The sequence below is a fragment of the Elephantulus edwardii genome, unplaced genomic scaffold (genome assembly GCF_000299155.1).
Source record: "Elephantulus edwardii isolate Elephantulus edwardi_28Jun2011 unplaced genomic scaffold, EleEdw1.0 scaffold00061, whole genome shotgun sequence".
Classification (NCBI taxonomy): domain Eukaryota; kingdom Metazoa; phylum Chordata; class Mammalia; order Macroscelidea; family Macroscelididae; genus Elephantulus; species Elephantulus edwardii.
Window position 1 is genome coordinate 1,923,344 of NW_006399811.1, and position 19,605 is coordinate 1,942,948.

General features: G+C 42.2%; 1 protein-coding gene across 1 annotated transcript in view; it reads right to left on the reverse strand.

Annotated features, from left to right (window-relative positions):
• Positions 1-19,605, reverse strand: part of TNR (tenascin R) — a 105,377-nt gene that overhangs the window by 26,410 nt on the left and 59,362 nt on the right. The window contains exons 13-16 of the mRNA XM_006887710.1: positions 16,428-16,547; positions 12,291-12,434; positions 10,750-10,880; positions 9,728-9,860 (exon numbers count right to left, since the gene is read on the reverse strand). Coding sequence (XP_006887772.1) covers positions 9,728-9,860; positions 10,750-10,880; positions 12,291-12,434; positions 16,428-16,547 — 528 coding nt within the window. The remainder of the gene's footprint in view (positions 1-9,727; positions 9,861-10,749; positions 10,881-12,290; positions 12,435-16,427; positions 16,548-19,605) is intronic.

Consider the following 19,605-nt stretch of genomic DNA (forward strand, 5'->3'; position numbering starts at 1 on the left):
TCAAAATTTACAAAGATGGATGACAATAAATGTCAGCATTCGAATATAGGAGCCTTTAGATACTGCTACAGAGAGGGATGACTGAGACAACTACCGGGAGAGAAGTACTTAGTTAAATTAAGCAAGAACCTACTCCATGCACCAAAAAAGTCTTCCACTGGGTATATTGTTGTATACCGTTGAATCAGAACCAACTGATAGCTGACCCTCCTGTGGCTTTTCAGAGGCAATTAATTGCATGGGAGGAGATTGCTTATCCTTCTCCCATGGAGCAGCTGGTGAATTTGAACTGTGTGCCTTCAGGATTGCAGCACAGCTTCTTACCACTAGGCCACCATGACATAGTCTTATTAATACATAGTATAAGCATACAAGGTATTTCCTATAGCCCCAATTGTGGTGGAGAGAGTTAGAGACAGAAATCTAATGTCCATCTTTGGAAGAGTACAGAGGTAAAATGTTATGCATACACATGTATTTTGCATCACTTGGATGAAAAGACTATAGCTATGCATAACCGTGTGGAGCTTAAAAATAGTGCTAAACAAAAATGACTTTCAAGAGGAAGAGAAGAGAAGAGCAAAATGGATGTCAGAAGAGACTCTGAAAATTGCACTGGACCACAGAGAAGCCAAAGCATGAGGAAGAATTCAAGATACTAAGGAGTTGGATAGAAAATTTCAAAAGGCAGCACGGGATGACAAAGTAAAATATTACAATGAAATGTGCCAGGAGTTGGAGTCAGCATTTCTTAAGCTCAAGGAACTGAAGAACAAATTCAAACCTCAAGTTGCTATAATCAAGGATGCTTTCAGCAGAATATGAAATGATCCAGGAAGTATTAAAAGAAGATGGAAAGAATATACTGAGTCACTGTATTGAAAAGAATTGGCAGACACAGAAGAATTTCATGAAACAACAGATGAGCAAGAGTCTATGGTGATGAAAGAAGTTTAGGCTGCTTTGAAGGAAATGGCAAAAAATAAGCTCCAGAAATAGATGGTATACCGATTGACATATTTCAGTTAACAGATGCTGCCCTGGATGTGCTCACCAAGTTGTGCCAAGAAATCTGGAGAACAACCACTTGGCCAACTGACTGGAAGAGATCTATATTTGTTCCTATCCCAAAGAAAGGTGACCCAACAGAGTGTGGAAACTATAGAACAATCTCATTGATTTCACATGCAAGCAAGAGTCTACTGAAGATTATCCAAAAATGACTGGAATAGCACTTCAGCATAGAACTGCCAGAAGTCCAGGCTGGGTTTAGAAGGGGTTGTAGTACTAAAGATATTGTAGCTCATGTTAGATGGATCTTAGCTGAAGGCAGAGAATACCAGAGGAATGTCTATCTGTGTTTCATTGACTAGGCAAAGGCATTTGACTGTGTGGATCATAACAAACTATGGCTGACTCTGAGAAGAATGGGAATCCCAGGATACTTGATCGTTCTAATACGAAACCTATACTTGGACCAAGAGGCAGTCGTCAGAACAGAGCAAGGGAATACTGCATGGTTTAAAATTGGGAAGGGCGTATGCCAGGGATGCATCCTATCTCCATACCTTTTCAACCTGTATGCAGAACAGATTATCTGGGAAGCTGGGCTCTATGAGGACAAATGTGGGGTCAAGATTGGTGGAAGATCTATCAACAATCTGTGTTATGCAGATGACACAACCCTGCTTGATGAAAATGAGGAGGACCTGAAGCGCTTGTTGCAGAGTGTCAAGGACTGCAGCCTCCAATATGGATTGAGACACAATGTCAAGAAGACAAAGATTCTCACCACTGGACCAATTGGCAGCATCAGGATGGATGGTGAAGAGATTGAGATTGTTCACAGCTTTAGTTTGCTCAGCTCTACAGTCAACACTCTTGGCACGAGTAGCCAGGAAATTAAAAGGCGCATTGCCATGGGAACGTCTGCTGTTAGGGACCTCTCCAAAGTACTGAAGAGCAATGGTGTCTCTCTGGAGACTTAGGTGTGTCTGATACAGGCCATGGTCTTTGCAATCACTTGTTATGTATCAGAGAGTTGGACAATGACCAAGGAGGATAGAAGGAGAACTGATGCCTTTGAGCTGTGGTGCTGGAAAAGAGTATTGAGAGTACCATGGGCTGCTAGGAAAACAAACAGACTCATCCTGGAGAGGGTTAAACCAGGTGGCTCCTTGGAGGCAAGGACTCTGAGACTCTGTCTAATATACTTTGGACATGTTGTAAGGAGGGACAGGTCCTTGGAGAGGGACATCATACTTGGTAGGGTGGAGGGACAGCGCAGGAGGGAAAGACCCTCTATGAAGTGGATTGATTCAGTGACTAGGGTAATCAGGATGGGAGTGTCAGAAACAGTGTGATTGGCACAGGATAGAGCAGAGTTTAGGGCTGTTGTTCATAGGGTCACTATGAGTCGCAAACGACTTGATGGCACATAACAACAACAAGCAAAAATATTTATATTCAGAAAAATTTTACAAGAATGTACTTTGTAAAAGTACATACAAACAAAAGGATACAAATTTTAGTACCTTAGGATGGTTACATAATGAAAGCAGAAAAAGGAAAGACAGTAAAAGGAAATAACATAATTTAGAAATAAATTAATAAATATACAGAGGGAATTTGCCAGGGGCTAATTTTGGTGATCTATGATAAACAGAGTTATTGTTGTTGTTGTGTATCATTGAGTCAGACCAACCCATAGTTGACCTTCCAGTGGGTTTTCAGAGTCTATGCAAAGACACTGTCCATCTTTCTCCTGCGTAGCAGTTGGTGATTTGAACCATGTTCCTTCACATTGGCAGTGAAATTCCTTACTACTTAGCTGCCAGAACTCCCTGATAAACAGTGTGGTATGATTAATTTGTATGTCTGAAACATACTCTTATAGGTATCTATTTTGGACATGAGTAAAAATGACCTTTCAAATGGGTTGCTTAGTGCTCTAGCTGTTTCTCTAATCCAAGTCTTAGGGAAGAGAATGTGCACCTCTCCTTTTAGTTAATTAACAACTAAAGTTGTCTCTCATTGGTGGAGTGGAGGAAAGCGTCTTCAGCTCCCCACGTGGGGTGAGGTATCATCAGGGTACGTGGTAGTGGTTACTGCTAATCAGGCTTTCCTTTCTGATGTATCTGATAGCTATGAGGATTTGCATGCTGCACTATCTTGTCATTCTAGAAGACTGGGTTTGCCAGTCATCACTCATTTTTAGAATCCCAGAAATGGAAGCTTTTGCTGGAGTGAACTCTAGAGTTTACACCGATTGCACAGTACAGCTCAGCCAGGTGCTTGTGAGATAGATAGGGCCCGAGCAGAGGCAATAAAAGAAACCTTTGCAATACTACATCTCTGGGTACCTCTGTAACTGACTGTCTTCACTTAACCTCAAGGTCAAAGACAACCTATTTTATAGTCTCCGCTGCCTCTGTGGACAAGCTTTAGCTAAAGGCCTATTTGTTTCTTATAGTATTAAAAGAGACAATGAAACCTTCCTCTCAGATGATCATTTCACCAAGTCTCTGTTGCTCTGTGGGGAATATTTGTTTCCTCATTTATATTCATGTCTCTAAAAGACAAGCAGACCTTGGATGAAATTTCAGGCGACAGTAAATTATAAATAATGTATCCATATTTTTTTCTTTTCTCCATGCTACTTGTGTTTAATTCCCCCCAGAGCCTTGTGCAAACACCAGAGACAAGAGGACAGGAAGCTATTAACATGAGGGAAGGAATGAAATGGGCTTATATTATGTGGCAGGAACACAAGGGAGGACATCTTGATCAAAGTAGGTTCTGAGGCTTTACTGGGGCAGGCTCTTTTATTTTTGTTTCTCTTTTTAAAATCTCTCTTTTTCTTTTCTTTTTTTTTTTTTTTGGCTGTAAAGGACTTACGTTTACTTGGATCCATGGAACAGTCAAGAAATCAAACAACAAATTGTATTGGACAAATCTACTGACAAAGGACTTCTCTAATGCAAGGATACTAAAGATTAAGATGCATCCGACCTTATTTTCAATTGCTTCATGTATATATTGAAGTTGAACAATAAATGAATGGCTGAAAAGGAATTGATGCCTTTGATTCAGTGTTGGTGAAGGGGGGATAAATCTCTTTTTTAACATCTCAAGTCTTTTTCAGTGCTGGTAGGGAGTATTGAACATGCCACGGACTTCCAAAAGAACAAGTGAGTCTGTCTGAGCTGAAATGCAGCTACAGTACTCCTTAGAGGCAAGGATGGTGAAACTTTGTCTCACATACTTTGGGCATGCCCTTAGGAGGGACCAGACCTTGGAAAAGGGAAGGCAAAGGGATCAGTAAAGAGAAGGTCCTCAATGAGATAGACTGACACAGTGACAGTGATGGATTGGCAATAGGCTTAAGTGTAGTGGAAACGGTGGGGATGGTATGTGGCTGGGAAAGATTTTGATCTGTTGTATGTAGGATCACCATGGATTGGAAGAGACTCAAAGACATTGAACAACACAACAAAAGCCTACCTATTTGCTTGAAATAAGTCTCTTGTCCACTCAGGACAAGAAGAGGTTTTGTCAGTAAGTGGAGACTTTTTGGGGACCCAAATTTTAAGTTCTTTTATTGAGAGAAAGACAGAGAGAGAGGAGAGAGACAGGCAGACAGACAAATAGAGAAAGACAGAAAAAAGAGAATGTTACATACAGACAGAAACCAGCCCTCTAAGTTGATTCTGACTCATGGCAACCCTGAGTGTACCAGACTAGACCTAGGCTCTGTAGGATCTTCAGAGGCTGCTTATTTTGGGAGTAGACCACTAGACTTTTCTTCCAAGATGCCTCTGGGTAGATTTGAATCATCAACCTCCGTTAGCAGTGGAGTGCAAGAGCTGTGCCACTTGGGGATACCATGAGAGGAAATGATAGTAAACACTCAGGATGATCAGCTGAGGTCTGCCAGCCCTGAGAGCATAACGTTGCTAAGTAGAAAAAGTCATGTGCTGTCAGTGAAAGAATGCTGGTCACTGGAATGGAATTAACCCTAAATCCACTGGCCTTGGTTTGCTTCCAGCATTCCTCAGACTTCGTGCTCAGCAGGAGTCATACATGTGGGGGCCACACCAGCAGCATTTCAATCTCCTGAGCATTGACACTCAACCCTTCTTCAATTTCACTTCTTTCCCTTGTTGGTAACAGCTTCTTCCCTGCCCATACGAAATTGATACCCTGCTCTCCCTTTCTTTTGTACTTGACAGATTTTGGGGAGATGGCTCAAGCTATGAGAGGATATTAATATTATCCATTAATATTAAAATAACTGTAGGCTTCATGTAACTTATTCAGGGGCACTTACTTTTGGGACAACTCAGAGAGTCTGAAATGAGAGGACTTTGTGTATCATACTCTGCAGTAGTACATAAGTGTACCATTCCTGCTAGGAATATTGAGAATTCTCCTACTGGGACTCCGGCTCAACAAAGGGCCCCCCTATGAGTTCTCTGCAGCTGAAATGTAACTATTTGAATCTACCAGTAGCAAGTCGTTGTCTGAATGTCAGGCTTTGCAGAAGGTACTCTTACATGTATTATTCCTATCTTTGAACTGTTCATTCTGCAGTTGGGAACTATTTCCCCACCCTAATGGGTTCTGATGCATCTCAGAGGCAAAGCTAGCAGAGATTGATGGGCGTAAGTGACAGAAAATGCAATTCAAGCTTTCTGTCAAAATCTTGAAAAAGTTTATAAAGGTGGACACTTCTTTTCCATGCTTGAGAGGCAAGTCTTTCTCTAGTACTCTTGACCCTACATGGAGGAGCTCGGTCAGAAACTACACAAGTTGGACCAGCAATTGGGCTCTTCCATGTTCCTCCTGTGTTGGCATTGGTCCCAACTCTTGAACATTCTTTAGGGAAACTTTATCTAAGCAAAAGTAATGGTAGGAGCAGAGAGGTATCTGAGCAAAGCATTGCACCTTAAGAACATTGTCACGTAGCTAACATTAACTAGCCATGATATCACCCAGAAGGGGATTCAAAGCTCATACTGCATTAAGCAAGTATAGACACCCATGAAGTTTGGATATTAAATGACTGGTCTAAAAAGCTACTGTTGTCAGAATTGATTCTGACCCTTAGTGACCTTGTAGGACAGAAAAAAACTCGCAGGGTTTCCAAGGCTGTGCATCTTTATAGAAGCAGACTTCTGCATCTTTCTTCCATAGAGTGGGTGGCAAATTGGATCCAGTAACATTTTGGGTTTTAGCTGAGTGCTTTAACTAGTGTACTGGGTCTTCTAGAATTGGTTTGGACCTGATAAATATATAAACTGGGAGCTCTGTTAAAGTAGTTGTTTCTGTCCTTTTTAAGAAAAAGAAATTCTTCATTCAGTGAAAGGTTCTAATTTGTGGGTCTGGGGCAGGTAGTTTGGAAAAGAAGACTCTACAGGAGAGTGTATGTACAGGGAAGAGGTTAAACAAGATGAAAACAACACTTTGGATCCAAGACACCCTTTGGAAAGTGTGAGTATAAGTGATGCCAGCCTCACTCAAAAGGTCCGTGCCCACTAGTTCTGGTTCGTAAGGATACATCTCTGCTTTCACACCTTGACTGTGTGAACAAGGTCTCATCTTCTTTTTTTTAATGCAAAACCTCTTTATGATGAATGTGTTCACTATAGGAACCTTGTTGTTGTTATTAAGTGGCATCGAGTCAAGTGCTACTCATAGCAACCTGATAAACAGCAGATATGAACCCTGCCCGATCCTGTGCCATCAATATAATCTCTGATGTATTGGACCTCATTGCTTCAACCACTGTGTCCATTCATCCCTTTGAAGGTCCTCCTCTCTTCCCGTGACCCTTCACCTTTCCAAACATGAGGAATAGCCTCTCTAACAACATGGCCCAAAGTAAGTGAGACAAAGCTTCACCATCCTTGGCTTTAACAAGCACTCTGGTTACATTTTCTCCACGACATGTGTGTTTGTACTTTCAGCTGTCTGTGGGACACTCGTCTCTAACACCACAACTTAAAGGTATTGATCTTTATTCTAGCATCCCTATTCATTGTCCAGCTCTCAAAATTTGTTGATGAGTCTTCCTTTGAACCTCATACCGCATTCTTCTTCATAAAGTCCTGCTCTTTGAATGATTTGTTCAGCATATATACTGAACAGGTATGGAGATAGGATACAGCCCTGATACACATCTTTCTTGATTTTAAACCATGTAGTATTTCCTCATGCTGTTTGACACCAGCTTCTTGGTCTAAGTACAGGTTTTGTATAAATACAATTAAGTGTTCTAGAATTCCTGTTCTCCTCAACGTTAGTCTTTGTTTATTGTGATACACACTTGCTTTTGCAAGTCAATAAAATACAAATGGACATTATTTAAAAAGAAAGGACAATAGGACTCATTCACAACTCACAGCGCTAAAGGACCACTGGCAGAAATTTGGTGCATCTGGTCCAGTGTCCCTTTTGTCAGGTAGAACATGTCTACAAGAGCAGGAAGCACCTGGGTTGGCGTGGAAGGACTGTTTGAGTCTGGGGTGTGGAATGTAACCCAACCTAGTGCTCTAAGGTAAGATGGCAGATCATCTTTAGGGTTAAGTCTAGACTCAGAAGCCTGCTCACACTCGCCACACACATATGCACACCTACCCTTCAGAGTAGGGGGAATGCAAAGTCTGGGCTGGGTAGTCCCACACCACACACTGCAGAGAGGCTGTCTGCATAAGAAGTAGGACAGTAGTGTTTACAAACACATGAGCTCCAGAGTCCAACCATCTGACCTCAAATACTAGGCCTTTCTATTTAAGAGCAGTAGGATCTTGAGAAAGTTATTTCACTTCTTTGTGGCCCAGTTCCTCCATCTATGGCCAATGATAATCATACCTATTACACAGGTTATTATGGGATTTAACTAGGTAATACATCCAATATGGCTAGAGCTCAAACCAAAGAATGAATCTGCTGCTGTCAAATTGATTCCGACTCACAGAGATCTTCTTTCAGGTTTCTGGGAAGATTGCCCATCTTTTTTTCAGTGAATTGACTGATGGACTCAAGCCACTGACCTTTCAGTTGGAAGTCTAACATTATGCCACCAGCACTCCTTAGAATCAGCACCTTTGTTGTGCACCATAGAATCAGATCCAACTCATAGCTGACCCTCCAGTGGGTTTTCAGAGGCAGTGAATCACATGGGAGGAGACTGCCCATCTCTCTCTTTTGGAGCAGCTGGTGGATTTGAACCTCACACCTTTGGGTTTGTGGCATTGCAACTCTTTATCACTAAGCCACCAGAACTCTCTGGAGTTATAACTGTCTGGTAAATAGTGCTCAAAGGGAAGATCTTGTTTAGATGATTTCTAAACATTAAAGAAGAGCTCATCTGACTCATGACAACTCCATATACATCAGAGTAGAACTGTACTCCATGGGATTGTCCATAACTGAGCTTTTTATCTTAAAAAAATAGATTGCAAAGCCTTTCGTTTGAAGCACCTCTTAGTGAACTCAATCCTCAAATTGCTTAGCAGCCAAGATAGTGTGTTAACTGTGTCACCCTGGAACTCCATTATACACATTAGCACATTCTTCTCTCCTAAAAGCATTTTTCAATCATCTTCTGCTGACTTCAATGAAGGCAAGAGGAATGCCTAGTCTTAGAGATAGATGACCTCAGGCTCTGTCCCAGCCGTGTCCTAGCCATGTGATTTCTGTAAAATAGGGGTCTAAGGTCTTCATCACCATCAGTTGTTAAAAGGACCAAGTTTGGGCCACAAAGACACAAAGGTGCTTTGTGTATGAGGAGTAATTATGCTACCTTTAGGGAGCTCTCGTGGACTCATAGCAAGAAGCTGTGCTACAATCCCAAAGGCATGCAGTTCAAGGCTACTAGCTGCTCCACAGGAGAAAGGTGGACATTCTCCTCTCATGCGACTGACTGTCTCTGAAAACCCAACAGAGGGTCAGCTATAGGTCGGTTCTGACTCGATGGTACACAACAACAACAACGCTACCTTTATAAAAAATTCTTTTGGTATAGTATATTATGAATTGTACTTCCAAAAAAGGTCAGTTGTTCAAATTCATCAGCTCCTATGCAGAAGAAAAATGTGCAGTCTTCTGTAAAGATTTACAGACTTGGAAATCTAGTAGAGGGGTTGCTATGAGTTTAAATTAACTCAACAGCAGAGTTAGTTTTAGTTGTGGTTTCTGCTTTGTTTTTTAAGAAAACCGTTGCCTTTGGAGGAGTGCTGGTAGCAGAGTGGTTAAGATTTACAGCTTTGGAAACGCTGTGGGGCAGTTGTACTCTGTCGTGTAGGGCGGCTGGGAGCCCGAATCTATGCAATAGCAGTGAATTTGAATTTATTGCTCCTTTCAGCAGGTAAATTTCTGATTCTCGGTAGCACAGTGGGGAAGGAGGGAGGGAGGAACAATATTTGCTAGAAACACTTGCAGAGATTCTGAGCAAGAACCTGATGTCTTTCCTCGGTGTGTTTAGTTGGTTCAGGCAGGTGAGGTAGGGAAGTGCACAGCTGGTTCCTGCAGGTGCCTTGGTATTGAGAGGTTTCTTGCCGTGCTTTGGGAAGGGGAAGGAAGTAGAAGAAGAAATAACTCTTTTCCTTGGCAGGAAGGTAATTGAGTTTCTCTGATAGTTCTCTTCCCAGGAAAAGGTTTGGCAGAGACTGCCAAAGAACCAAACATCACATAGTGGAAAAAAGACATCAAAGTGGCCTCTCACCTGTGGTGAAGGCGGTGGAGGTGATGCTGCTCCGCATGGCGTCCTGTGCTGCCTGCAGGAGCACAGTATAGTCTGTGTTCTCCAACAGCCCCTCCAATCGGATCCACGTGTCCTCTGCATCCACAATCAGCTCCTGTCAGAAGGATCAGAGGAAGAGGGGTGGATAAGAGCAGCAAGCCCACAACATGGGGGTCTGGGGAAGTGAAGTGGAAGTCTCATAGCCCACTAGGACTTAGATACAAAGTTCTGCATTAGCCAGAACTGTCTTCTGCATCACCTAACAAAAAGGAAAGCAATAAGCAGAGAGGACAGCTCCTCTGTGAGACTCTGGGCATCTCCTGCCTTAACAAGTGCACATGGACAGAAGGGCATCTGGAGTAGCCATCCAATCTATTGGCTTTCACAGAGTTAAGGAAGACGTTTGAAGCGGGATTCTAGGCACCCCCACTCCCATATCCAACAGAGTGGTTCTGCTAAATCTATTGTGTATGTTTGGCTTTTGCGTATACGTTGATTTTTTTTTTTAAAGATTCCACTACCCAGGAAAGCTTCACAAGCAGGGCTGTAGATGGGCTGTTTTGACTGATGCCATAAACAATACCTGTCATCTCTTTACTGTAGGCCAGAAAGATTCAGCCTTTAAAATGCTTATTGAGAAGTATAAAAGGCCATTGAATTTGCTATTCTGCTTATGTTTATTTAGTCCTGTGGTGGAAAATTGTTTCAATACCACATATGTACATAGTTTGAAGCTTGGCATCATTATATTTGAAGTATCATCAAGCCTAGTGAAGCTACAGGGGTAGATGTTTCTATCTAGAGGAAGAAATGGAGGGTTGTGGAGTCTGTGGCTTTACCTTGACTCATATGGTAGGTGACAATAGAGGCAGAACGAGAGCCCAGACGCCCTGGCTCTTTCCTCCACGGTATCCTGTGTCTTCTTGTTAGGGTGCTTAAATTCTTCCTCTGTGGATTGTCTTGCTTGATAGAAAAGATCTTCTCCCCTTCAAAGAAAATCTTACCTTCCGGCTTCCATCTGTGGACTTGTAGGTCAAGACGTAGTTCTCAATGTCTGCCCTGGGAGGCTGCCAGGAGATGAGCGCGCTCTGTCTGGTGACTTCACTGGCTGTCAGGTTTTCTGGAGGGTCCAGGACTGCAAAGAGAACATGCTGGCGTGCGCCTGCCTCCATAGCTCCTCTCTGCTCGATTCCAGGCATGTGGGTCTAAGTCCCTGTCTCTGAGCCTGAGAGCTGGTACAGGCTGAGCTCAGTGCTGACTGGGACAGGAGTAGCCAGGGTGCTCCTGGGTCTGAAGAGAACATTTCAATATCGTTCTTGCAGTGAGTCTCCCATTCCCTCACCTGGACCTCTAGACATGGGCTGACCCATAATGCCTGGGATCTTGACCTTGTTAAGCTTGCATGGCTGTGAGGCTACTTTAAACTCTTAATATTCCCACACTAATAGCTTTGTCTACAGCTCTCCTGGTTATGACCCCATTCAGAAGTGGTTACCGTCATATCTAGACCTTTAATATTTGCTATTGATTAAATTGTGTCCTCTCCCCCAAAACATATCTTGCTGAAGTCCAACCCTTGTACCTGAGGATGCAACCTCATTTGGGACTAGGAGTTTCTTGGTTATAATGATGAAGCTGTATCAGTGCAGTCTGGGAGATAAACCTAATTGCTACTGAGTTACAAAAGAGCATATTAGACACAGAAGCAAGTACAAATGAAGGGAAGGTAGATACCATGTGAAGATTTTGGAGGAACTCAGGAATAAGGGGGCTATGGATGCTGAAAGAGCCAATAGAGAACCTTCCCCTAGAGCCAGCATCCTGATTTCAGACTTCCAGACTCCTAAACTATGAGAAAATGATGTCAGTTCTTCAAAGCCACAAACGCTGGCATTTCCATTGCATCAGCACTAAGAAGTTAACACAGTATCTCTTGGACTTTTGGTTTGGTTCTACAGCTGTCACCCAAACTTAAGGTGATGGAAAAGATGTGCATCTGCTTGCTGAGGGCACCTTCTCACTTTCACTGGCAGCTGGACTTGTTGTTAGGTGCCATGGTCATAGCGACTCCATGAACAACAGACCTAAACCCTGTCCTATCCTCTGTCATCCTCACAACTTTTGACACACTAGAGCCCATTGCAGGAGTCATGCACTGTCAGTACATCTGGTTAGGGCTCTTTCTCTCTTTCACCAACCCTCCACCTTCCCAAGCATGATGGCCCTCTTCCAAGGGCTAACCCTTCCTAGTAACATGCCTGAAGCATGTGAGGTGAAGCTTTATCATTTTTGCCTTCAAGGAGCACTGTGGCTGCACCTTCTCCAAGATCTGTTTGTTTGCTCTTTTGCAATGGGATATTTAGTGCTCTCCTCCAACACCACAGCTCAAAAGCAGTTGAACTGGCATCAACCAAAGTAAGAATAGCTCTTAGCTGCCCTGTCAAGAGCCTATCACTATGATGTTGTCCACCATGGTGAAACCAATGATTCTAAGGATCTAAAAAAGCCTCCAGAGATAGCAGTATATAGATGACCAGGTACTTACGGGTAGAGAAATTGGTGCTGATGGTGCCACTGGTGAGAGGTCCAGAAGTGGCATACATGGTGACAGTATAGTGGGTGCTAGGAAGTAGGTCAACAAGCTGGAATTCTTCATTGACTCCATCAACCAGGATGGTCTCTCCAGCAACTACAATCAGAGAAATATGAATCAACATTGAAAAAGACATTTCAGCTTAGGGAAGACCCACAAAGGCATTTAACAAGGCTCTACATATTCCATGGGCTATTGTGCTGCTAACCCAAAGGTCATGCCTCTCTGATAGTTCAAATCCACTGGTGGTTCCTAGGGAAGAATATGGGAAATCTCCTGTGATATGTTTGCAAAGATGGAAGGAAAGAGACAACCCTCAACCAGAAAGAATGACACAGTGATTGCTGCAATGGACTCAAGTGTGTCAGAGATGATGACGATGGCCTCCGATAGGACAGAGTTCAGATATGTAGTTCATTGGGTTGTTATGAGTTATACTCAACTAGATGACACCTAACAACAACAACAACAACAACAACAACCACCTGTGATATGATTTACAGCCTCAGAAACTACTGGGGTTTCAGCCATGAGGCGGCATTGACTCAGAGGCAATTTGTTTTGAAAGTTAATATTAGAGTACTTGGAAAAAATATGTTAGAGTTTATCTAACTTGCCATCTTATTCTCTATATTTTTTGTTGAGAGAAACATTTCTTATATGAAAGTCAGATTGTCTTCTCCAGAACTTCTACTCAGGTTACTGGAGTTTCAAACAATAAGCTGAGTTCTTTGTCTACATAAAGCTTGCCTCCCCATTTTTCTGTCCTAGCTAAGGTGTTTCTTCTTTTAAGAACATTTAATTCCTATTCTTTGTGGGGGAGCCCTGATGTCCTAGTGGGTAGCGAGTTGTGCTGCTAACCCAAAGTCAAATATTCTCTGGAGGTATGGATCTGCCAGCAGTTTTGCTGGAAAAAATGGACACTCTCCTCCAGTGTAGTTACAGCCTCAGAAAAGCCACTGGGGGTGGGTGGGGTGCGTGGAGTGTCACCTATGAGCTGCTTCCAACTTGATGGCAGTGAGTTTGATGTGGGTTTGTTTTGTTTCATCCTATTTGAAATTGCCTCAACTCCAATATTCCTACTGATCCTGGTTTCTTTTCTCAGAATGAGCAACCAATTATCAGTATCCTTTTTGAAATGCAAATATTCAAAAGAGAACTGAGAATAATTGCTATGTACTGACCAACGAATAAGCAAGGATTACTTCTGCTTCTGTGTGTGCCATTTATACAAGTCAATTAGGTTTTAAACAATCATATGATACTATTGTCATATTATTGCTAACCAAAGCTCTTGTTCATAACCTCAGTGTACCCCTGGGTAGTTGATTTGTTTAGATCTATGGGCAGAATGTTATTGCTATTGCATTTTGCTTTGTTAACAGCATTTTGGATCACTGTTTCAGTTTTTTAAAATATTTTGTATTTGGAGTCTATCAATCACACTTTGTTTTAGATACAGATTCATTAAGCTTGTCTTCTCTGTCTTCACTCAAGCTGTTGGTAAAACTGTTCCTTAGATCAAGGCCAATCTCTCCATTGTGTCCTTAGACCACTCCGGAGTCACTCAGCATGTAATAAGAATTTATCAGGTACGCTTCCAAACCAGGTAGCAACTCAGGGTTCAAATTTCATATGGTCTCAAGACAAAGAAAGACATGCAAGTAAGTTAAAGCTCAATCTAACTCTTTCAAAGAGACAGAATGTCTTTAACGAGCATTGCTCCTTGCTACATCCTGCCTCCATTCAGTGTTGCTGCTATTCTCTCGCACATCTCTGAAAATGCTCGGACCCTCAGCTTTTCTTTGGAGTTCCCTGTCTTTTCCTCTTTTTCAAAGGTAAGACCTTCCTCCTGTCTTCTCAGTAGCTTTTGCTTTAACTTACATGCCTATTGCATGTGATCTATCATGTCCTATGCTTCTCTCTATCACATTACTTTCATAATGAGTTCCTCCTTTTCTCATTGATCTCAAGTCAGAGTGCACTCAGAGCTGCCCTCCCCACCTCCCACTGGTTTACTGAGACTGTAAATCGAACTGGGGGACACTGCTCCTCTTTATCCCGTGGAGCTGCTAATAGATTTGAACCACCAGACAGGTTGGGCTTTTGGGTTAGTGGCCCAGGTCCCTGTGGACTGTACCAGAACTCCCTTCATGTGAAGTGGTGGGTAGAGAGTTGTACTGCCAACTCAAAGAGGAACAGTTCAAGCCCACCAGTTTCTCTGCAGGAGAAAGATGGGCAGTCTCCTCCCATGTGATTGACTGCCTCTGAAAACTCACTGGAGGGTCAGCTATCACTAGGCTCCAAATTGATAACAATGCATTGACTTGAATGCAAGTTAATTGTTACCATGGCCCTCTCCACTAGTTCCTATGAGCAGTTATTGCCTTGGGAGAATAAGAGAAACTTTATCAGAGGGGAGAATGTTGACATTCAGACTTGAAGGATGGGATTTCTAGGCTGATAACTGGGGAAATAATTTCTTGGAGAAGAAAACAGCGTGTGAAAATTCATAGAGGATTGAGAAAACGTGAGGGTTAAGAAATGAGGGATCATGATTTGTAAGAAGATGAAATGTGCACATACACAGAGGGATTAGAATGTATCCATAGCAATGATATTTAGTCTTTGAGGAGAGTCATTCAATCAGTTCCAGTTCCAGCTAACTCTAAATAAGGCCCATCATGCAATTTTCTATATTAAGTAAGGACAAAGTGCTAAGTGGGCTTTTTAAATGCCTTGATTTTGGAAAAGTAGTTCCTAGTGAACCTATGCTGGTTGCCATGATTGCTAATTTCTTTTCCAATTTGGTTAGTGGTCTGTTTCAGCTTTTCTTTTTCTAAGGTTGGACAATAAATTTGCTTCTTTGTACCTTACAGAATTGGCTTTCTCTGTCATTTTTGAAAAACAAGACATCTGCCTGCCTGCCTTCTGTCTTTTGGCATCTCTATTCTCTGGGTTCCTAAATGTAACCCACAGAATTCTCCCATCAAAGTACTAACCAGACCTTTTTCCACTTAGGGAGCTCTGGTTGCCTCGTGGGTAAGGAGTTGCACCACCAATTCAAATCCACCTGATGTTCTGAGTTGGCTTCAACTTGATGGAACACAACAGTAACCTCACTAAGCTTCCAAGAGCAGATGAAATTGGGCACGTTCAGGATGGCGTAGCTGGAGACTAATCCACAGAATTCTGTTACACCGTGTATCATTTGTTGTTGCATGTGGTTGATTTAGAACTTATTTAGAGCTGACTTTTCAGTGGGATTTCAGAGGCTGTAAATTACGCAGTGTCGGCTGGTGTATTCAAACCACTTCCCTTTGATTTGGCAGCATAACTCCATACTCACTAGACCACCAGAGCTCCCAATATGTGGACTACCCAATACAATTTTACATTTTGTCTTGTTCAATTTCACATGGTTTAAGGTGAATAAAAGTGGTGAAGATGACATTGAACCTCAAGAATGAATATCAGTTCAACTATTTGAACTGAATATAAATCCCCTGCTGTCATGCACTATGACAGCATGGTGGTGTTTTATCATGGAGTCAGAACTGACCCCTAACTAACCCTCTAGCAGATTTCAAAAGGGATGTTAATTGGACAAGATGAGATTTCCCATCTTTCTCTCACAGAGCACCTGGTGGATTTGAACTGCATACCTTTGGGATTGTGGTAGTTTCACACCACTAGGACACCAGAGTTTCCATGATAACATGGAAGAGTAAAGAAATGAGACCCAAGCATGATCGTCATAACCACAGTGTTTTTCTTGCTCTTTAAATGCTTATAAATGTCCTTAGAATTTGGGGATAAGTTTTAGCTCTCTCTGAGTTTTTCTTCCTAGTGTTACTCTGATTTTGTATTTGTCATTACATGGTTTTCCAGATCTTTCAGACTTAGATTTCTCAATTCTTTTAGTGAAAACCATTCGCTCCGTTTGCAGTAATCTTGAGAAATTTACAGTATAACCAAGGCAGGAAATGGAATTTTTTCCTTAGACTGTCAACACGCCTTTCTTCACCTTTGTATTGATCTGTACGCCCTATTCCCACCTGCCATGAGCTCAGGCCTACAGATACCCACCTGCAAAGTGCGTGAGGACAATGACGTAGTTCTCCACGTCACCCACAGGGGCCTTCCACTGCAGCAGGGCTTCGGTTGGAGTGATGTTGGTAGCAATCAGATCCACAGGGTTGTCCATGGCTGAAACAGAGAGTAAATTATAAGACGTTCCAGGTGGAAGTACAAGAAACACTGATCCCAGAAAGTTTCACTCTTTGACTTGCGTCATCTGGGAGCTACAAAGAAGTGGAGTGAACAGAGACCTCGTCCATGTTTCCCATTCTGTTTCCATCAGCCCCTTATTCTTCTCTCTCTACTGTCCTCCCAAGTACTCAGTTGTTCACCACTGCCCCGGTCTTCCTTTCTATCTCTTCATTGACTTTATATGTGCAGGACATCTATCTCAGATGCTGCTGCTGATACCAAATATATGACTCTTAGTAATTTTTTTAGACATATAAATCTAGATGGAGTAATTAAGAACACATAGAAATGGTTATCGATTTATGTTGCACTATTTGCACTTTCTAGGAGGGACCAGTTCTTAGAGAAGGATATCATGCTTGGAAGGGTGGAGGGTCAGCACAGGAGAAGAAGAGCCTGGATAAGACGGATTGACACAGTGACTGTGGCAATGGGGACAGGCGTGTTGGAGATAGTAAGGTTGGCTCAGGAGAGGGCAGGGTTCAGGGCTATTGTTCACAGGGTCACTATGAGTTGTAGTTGACTTGACAGCACTTAACAAAAATAACAACAACAAACAAAGGCCTGCCTTATGGTAAACTCTCTACTGATGAACTTCAGGAAGTGTAATGGGAACTCAATGAGGGCAGGAGTATCTCCAGTATCTATAACTTATGGGACTTGGTAAATATTTATAGAAGAAATAAGACTCAAATTGCCCCTAATGTCACATCTAATTATTAGTTCTTCTATTGAACTTTTCCTTGCTTTACTGCTCACAAACCATGTCCTTGCTTTATGACTAAGTCTTGCTTTTTTTGGTTTTGCAGCATAGATAGTTAAAGTTATCTTGCAGGTTTATGGAGGTCAAAGCCCTTTCTGCAGATGTAGAATTTGCTCATTATTGGACTAGCTTTCTTTTCTCATCTGCTCATGCCCTACAACTTTGCTTCATGATTATGCTTCCCTTCTGTAAAGCTGGGATTTTAGAAATGGATGTTATTACAGTAATTTAGACATCAATACAACATATACCTCATGTAACATACTTTTGTAAGCTTGGCCTTATTTTCTAATTGAAGAGTTTTCCTTTTTTCCTTGCATATGCCTCTCATTTCAAAGCAACAACCAGAAAATATTTTTATCATTTTTTTGATAAAAAAAATCTGTGCCTTCAGAATTTTTTTAGCTGAAGTTCTTATGAGCTCTGATTTGTCTTGATCTCTCTGACATTAAAGGCGACACCTTGAAAGAGGTTTCATTTCCAAAAGTTATGAAATCATAGACCTTAAGTTAAAACAGCAACCACAAAGTAAGGCATTTCAATGAGTCATCTGACTTTGGAAGTTGCCACAATAGCTGTAGCCTCGCCTGACTGACAGGATTTGGGATGGTGCACAGCTGAAAATCTACTTGAGAGATGCCTGCTGCTTGTGATGACAGACGCAAGGAATGAGCATCTGACCTGAGTTGCTGCTGTCTTTTGCCTTGGGAGTAAGAGGTTCTTTCACTCCATTTTATTGTTCTTAATGAGTAGAAAGCCTAATTTCTTTGTCATGAGTTTCTAGAAATTCTAAGAAGGTGGGTTGTTATTGTCTTGAGTTTCCCATGGACAGACCTGACTCAAGGCATTCCCGTGGGTGCAGAACAGAACAACTGCGTTGGGTTTTAAAGCTGTGATTTTTGGATGTAGATTTCTGGGCTTGGCCTCTGAGGTGCCTCTGGGTAGGTTGCAATCACCAACCATTCAGTAATTAGTTGCTTCATCATGTATGCCTCCTAGGGGCACCTGAAGAAGCTTCTTATGGCTCAAATGCACCAGAAACTCCACAGAAGAAAGATAGAAAATCTCTTTCCATGTGATTTGCAGTCTCTGAAAACCTGCTGGATAGTCAGCTATGAGTTGGTTCGAATTTGATGGTAATAAGTGAGTGAGAATGAGTGAGTTACCATTTCTGATCAATATTGGTTGAGGTTTTAACGATCAGAGATCATGTAAAGAGTAAGGTAAGTTTACATAAAACAAACTTGTACACAGCTTTAGTTTGCTTGGCTCTATAGTCAACAGTCTTGGCACCAGCAGCCAGGAAATTAAAAGGTGCATTGCCATGGGAAAAACTGCTGTTAGGGACCTCTCCAAAGTACTGAAGAGCAATGGTATCTCTTTGGAGACTAAGGTGCATCTGATACAGGCCATGGTCTTTGCAATCACCTGTTATGCATCAGAGAGTTGGACAATGACCAAGGAGGATAGAAGGAGAATTGATGCATTTGAGCTGTGGTGCTGGAGAAGAGTATTGAAAATACCATGGACTGCTAGGAAAACAAACAGATTTGTCCTGGAAAGAGTTAAACCGGGTGGCTCCTTGGAGGCAAGGATTCTGAGGCTCCGTCTAACATACTTTGGACATGTAGTGAGGAGAGACCGGTCTTTAGAGAGGGACATCATGCTTGGGAGGGTGGAGGGACAGCGCAGGAGAGGAAGGCCCTCTATGAGGTGGATTGATTCAGTGACTGGGATAATTGGGATGGGAGTGTCAGAGACGGTCGATTGGCACAGGACAGAGCGGAGTTTAGGGCTGTTGTACATAGGGTTGCTATGAGTCACAGGCGACTCGACGACACATAACAATAACAACAACATGGTGGAATTATCTGCAGTATCTGTAATCCTAGGTTTGGAGGAGGCTGAGAACTTATGGAGTCTTTAGAAGTTTTCTTTTATTTTTACTTCTGAAGACATAATCTTCAAACATTGCCTTAGAGATCTTATTTCAGGGCTAGTAAAACGCAGCCACAAAAGTAGTGAGAACTTCTAAGGCACCTTTCTTTGACTCAGAAAATAGTCTCTGAGGAAATGAAAACACAACAAAATAAACTTAAACCTACTGTCATCAAACTGATTCCAACTCACAGCAACCCTGTGGATAGAATAGAGCATCACCGCAGGGTTTCAGAGGCTGTAAATCTTCACAGGAACAGATAGACTTTTTTGGTTTGCTGCCTGATGTGCAAC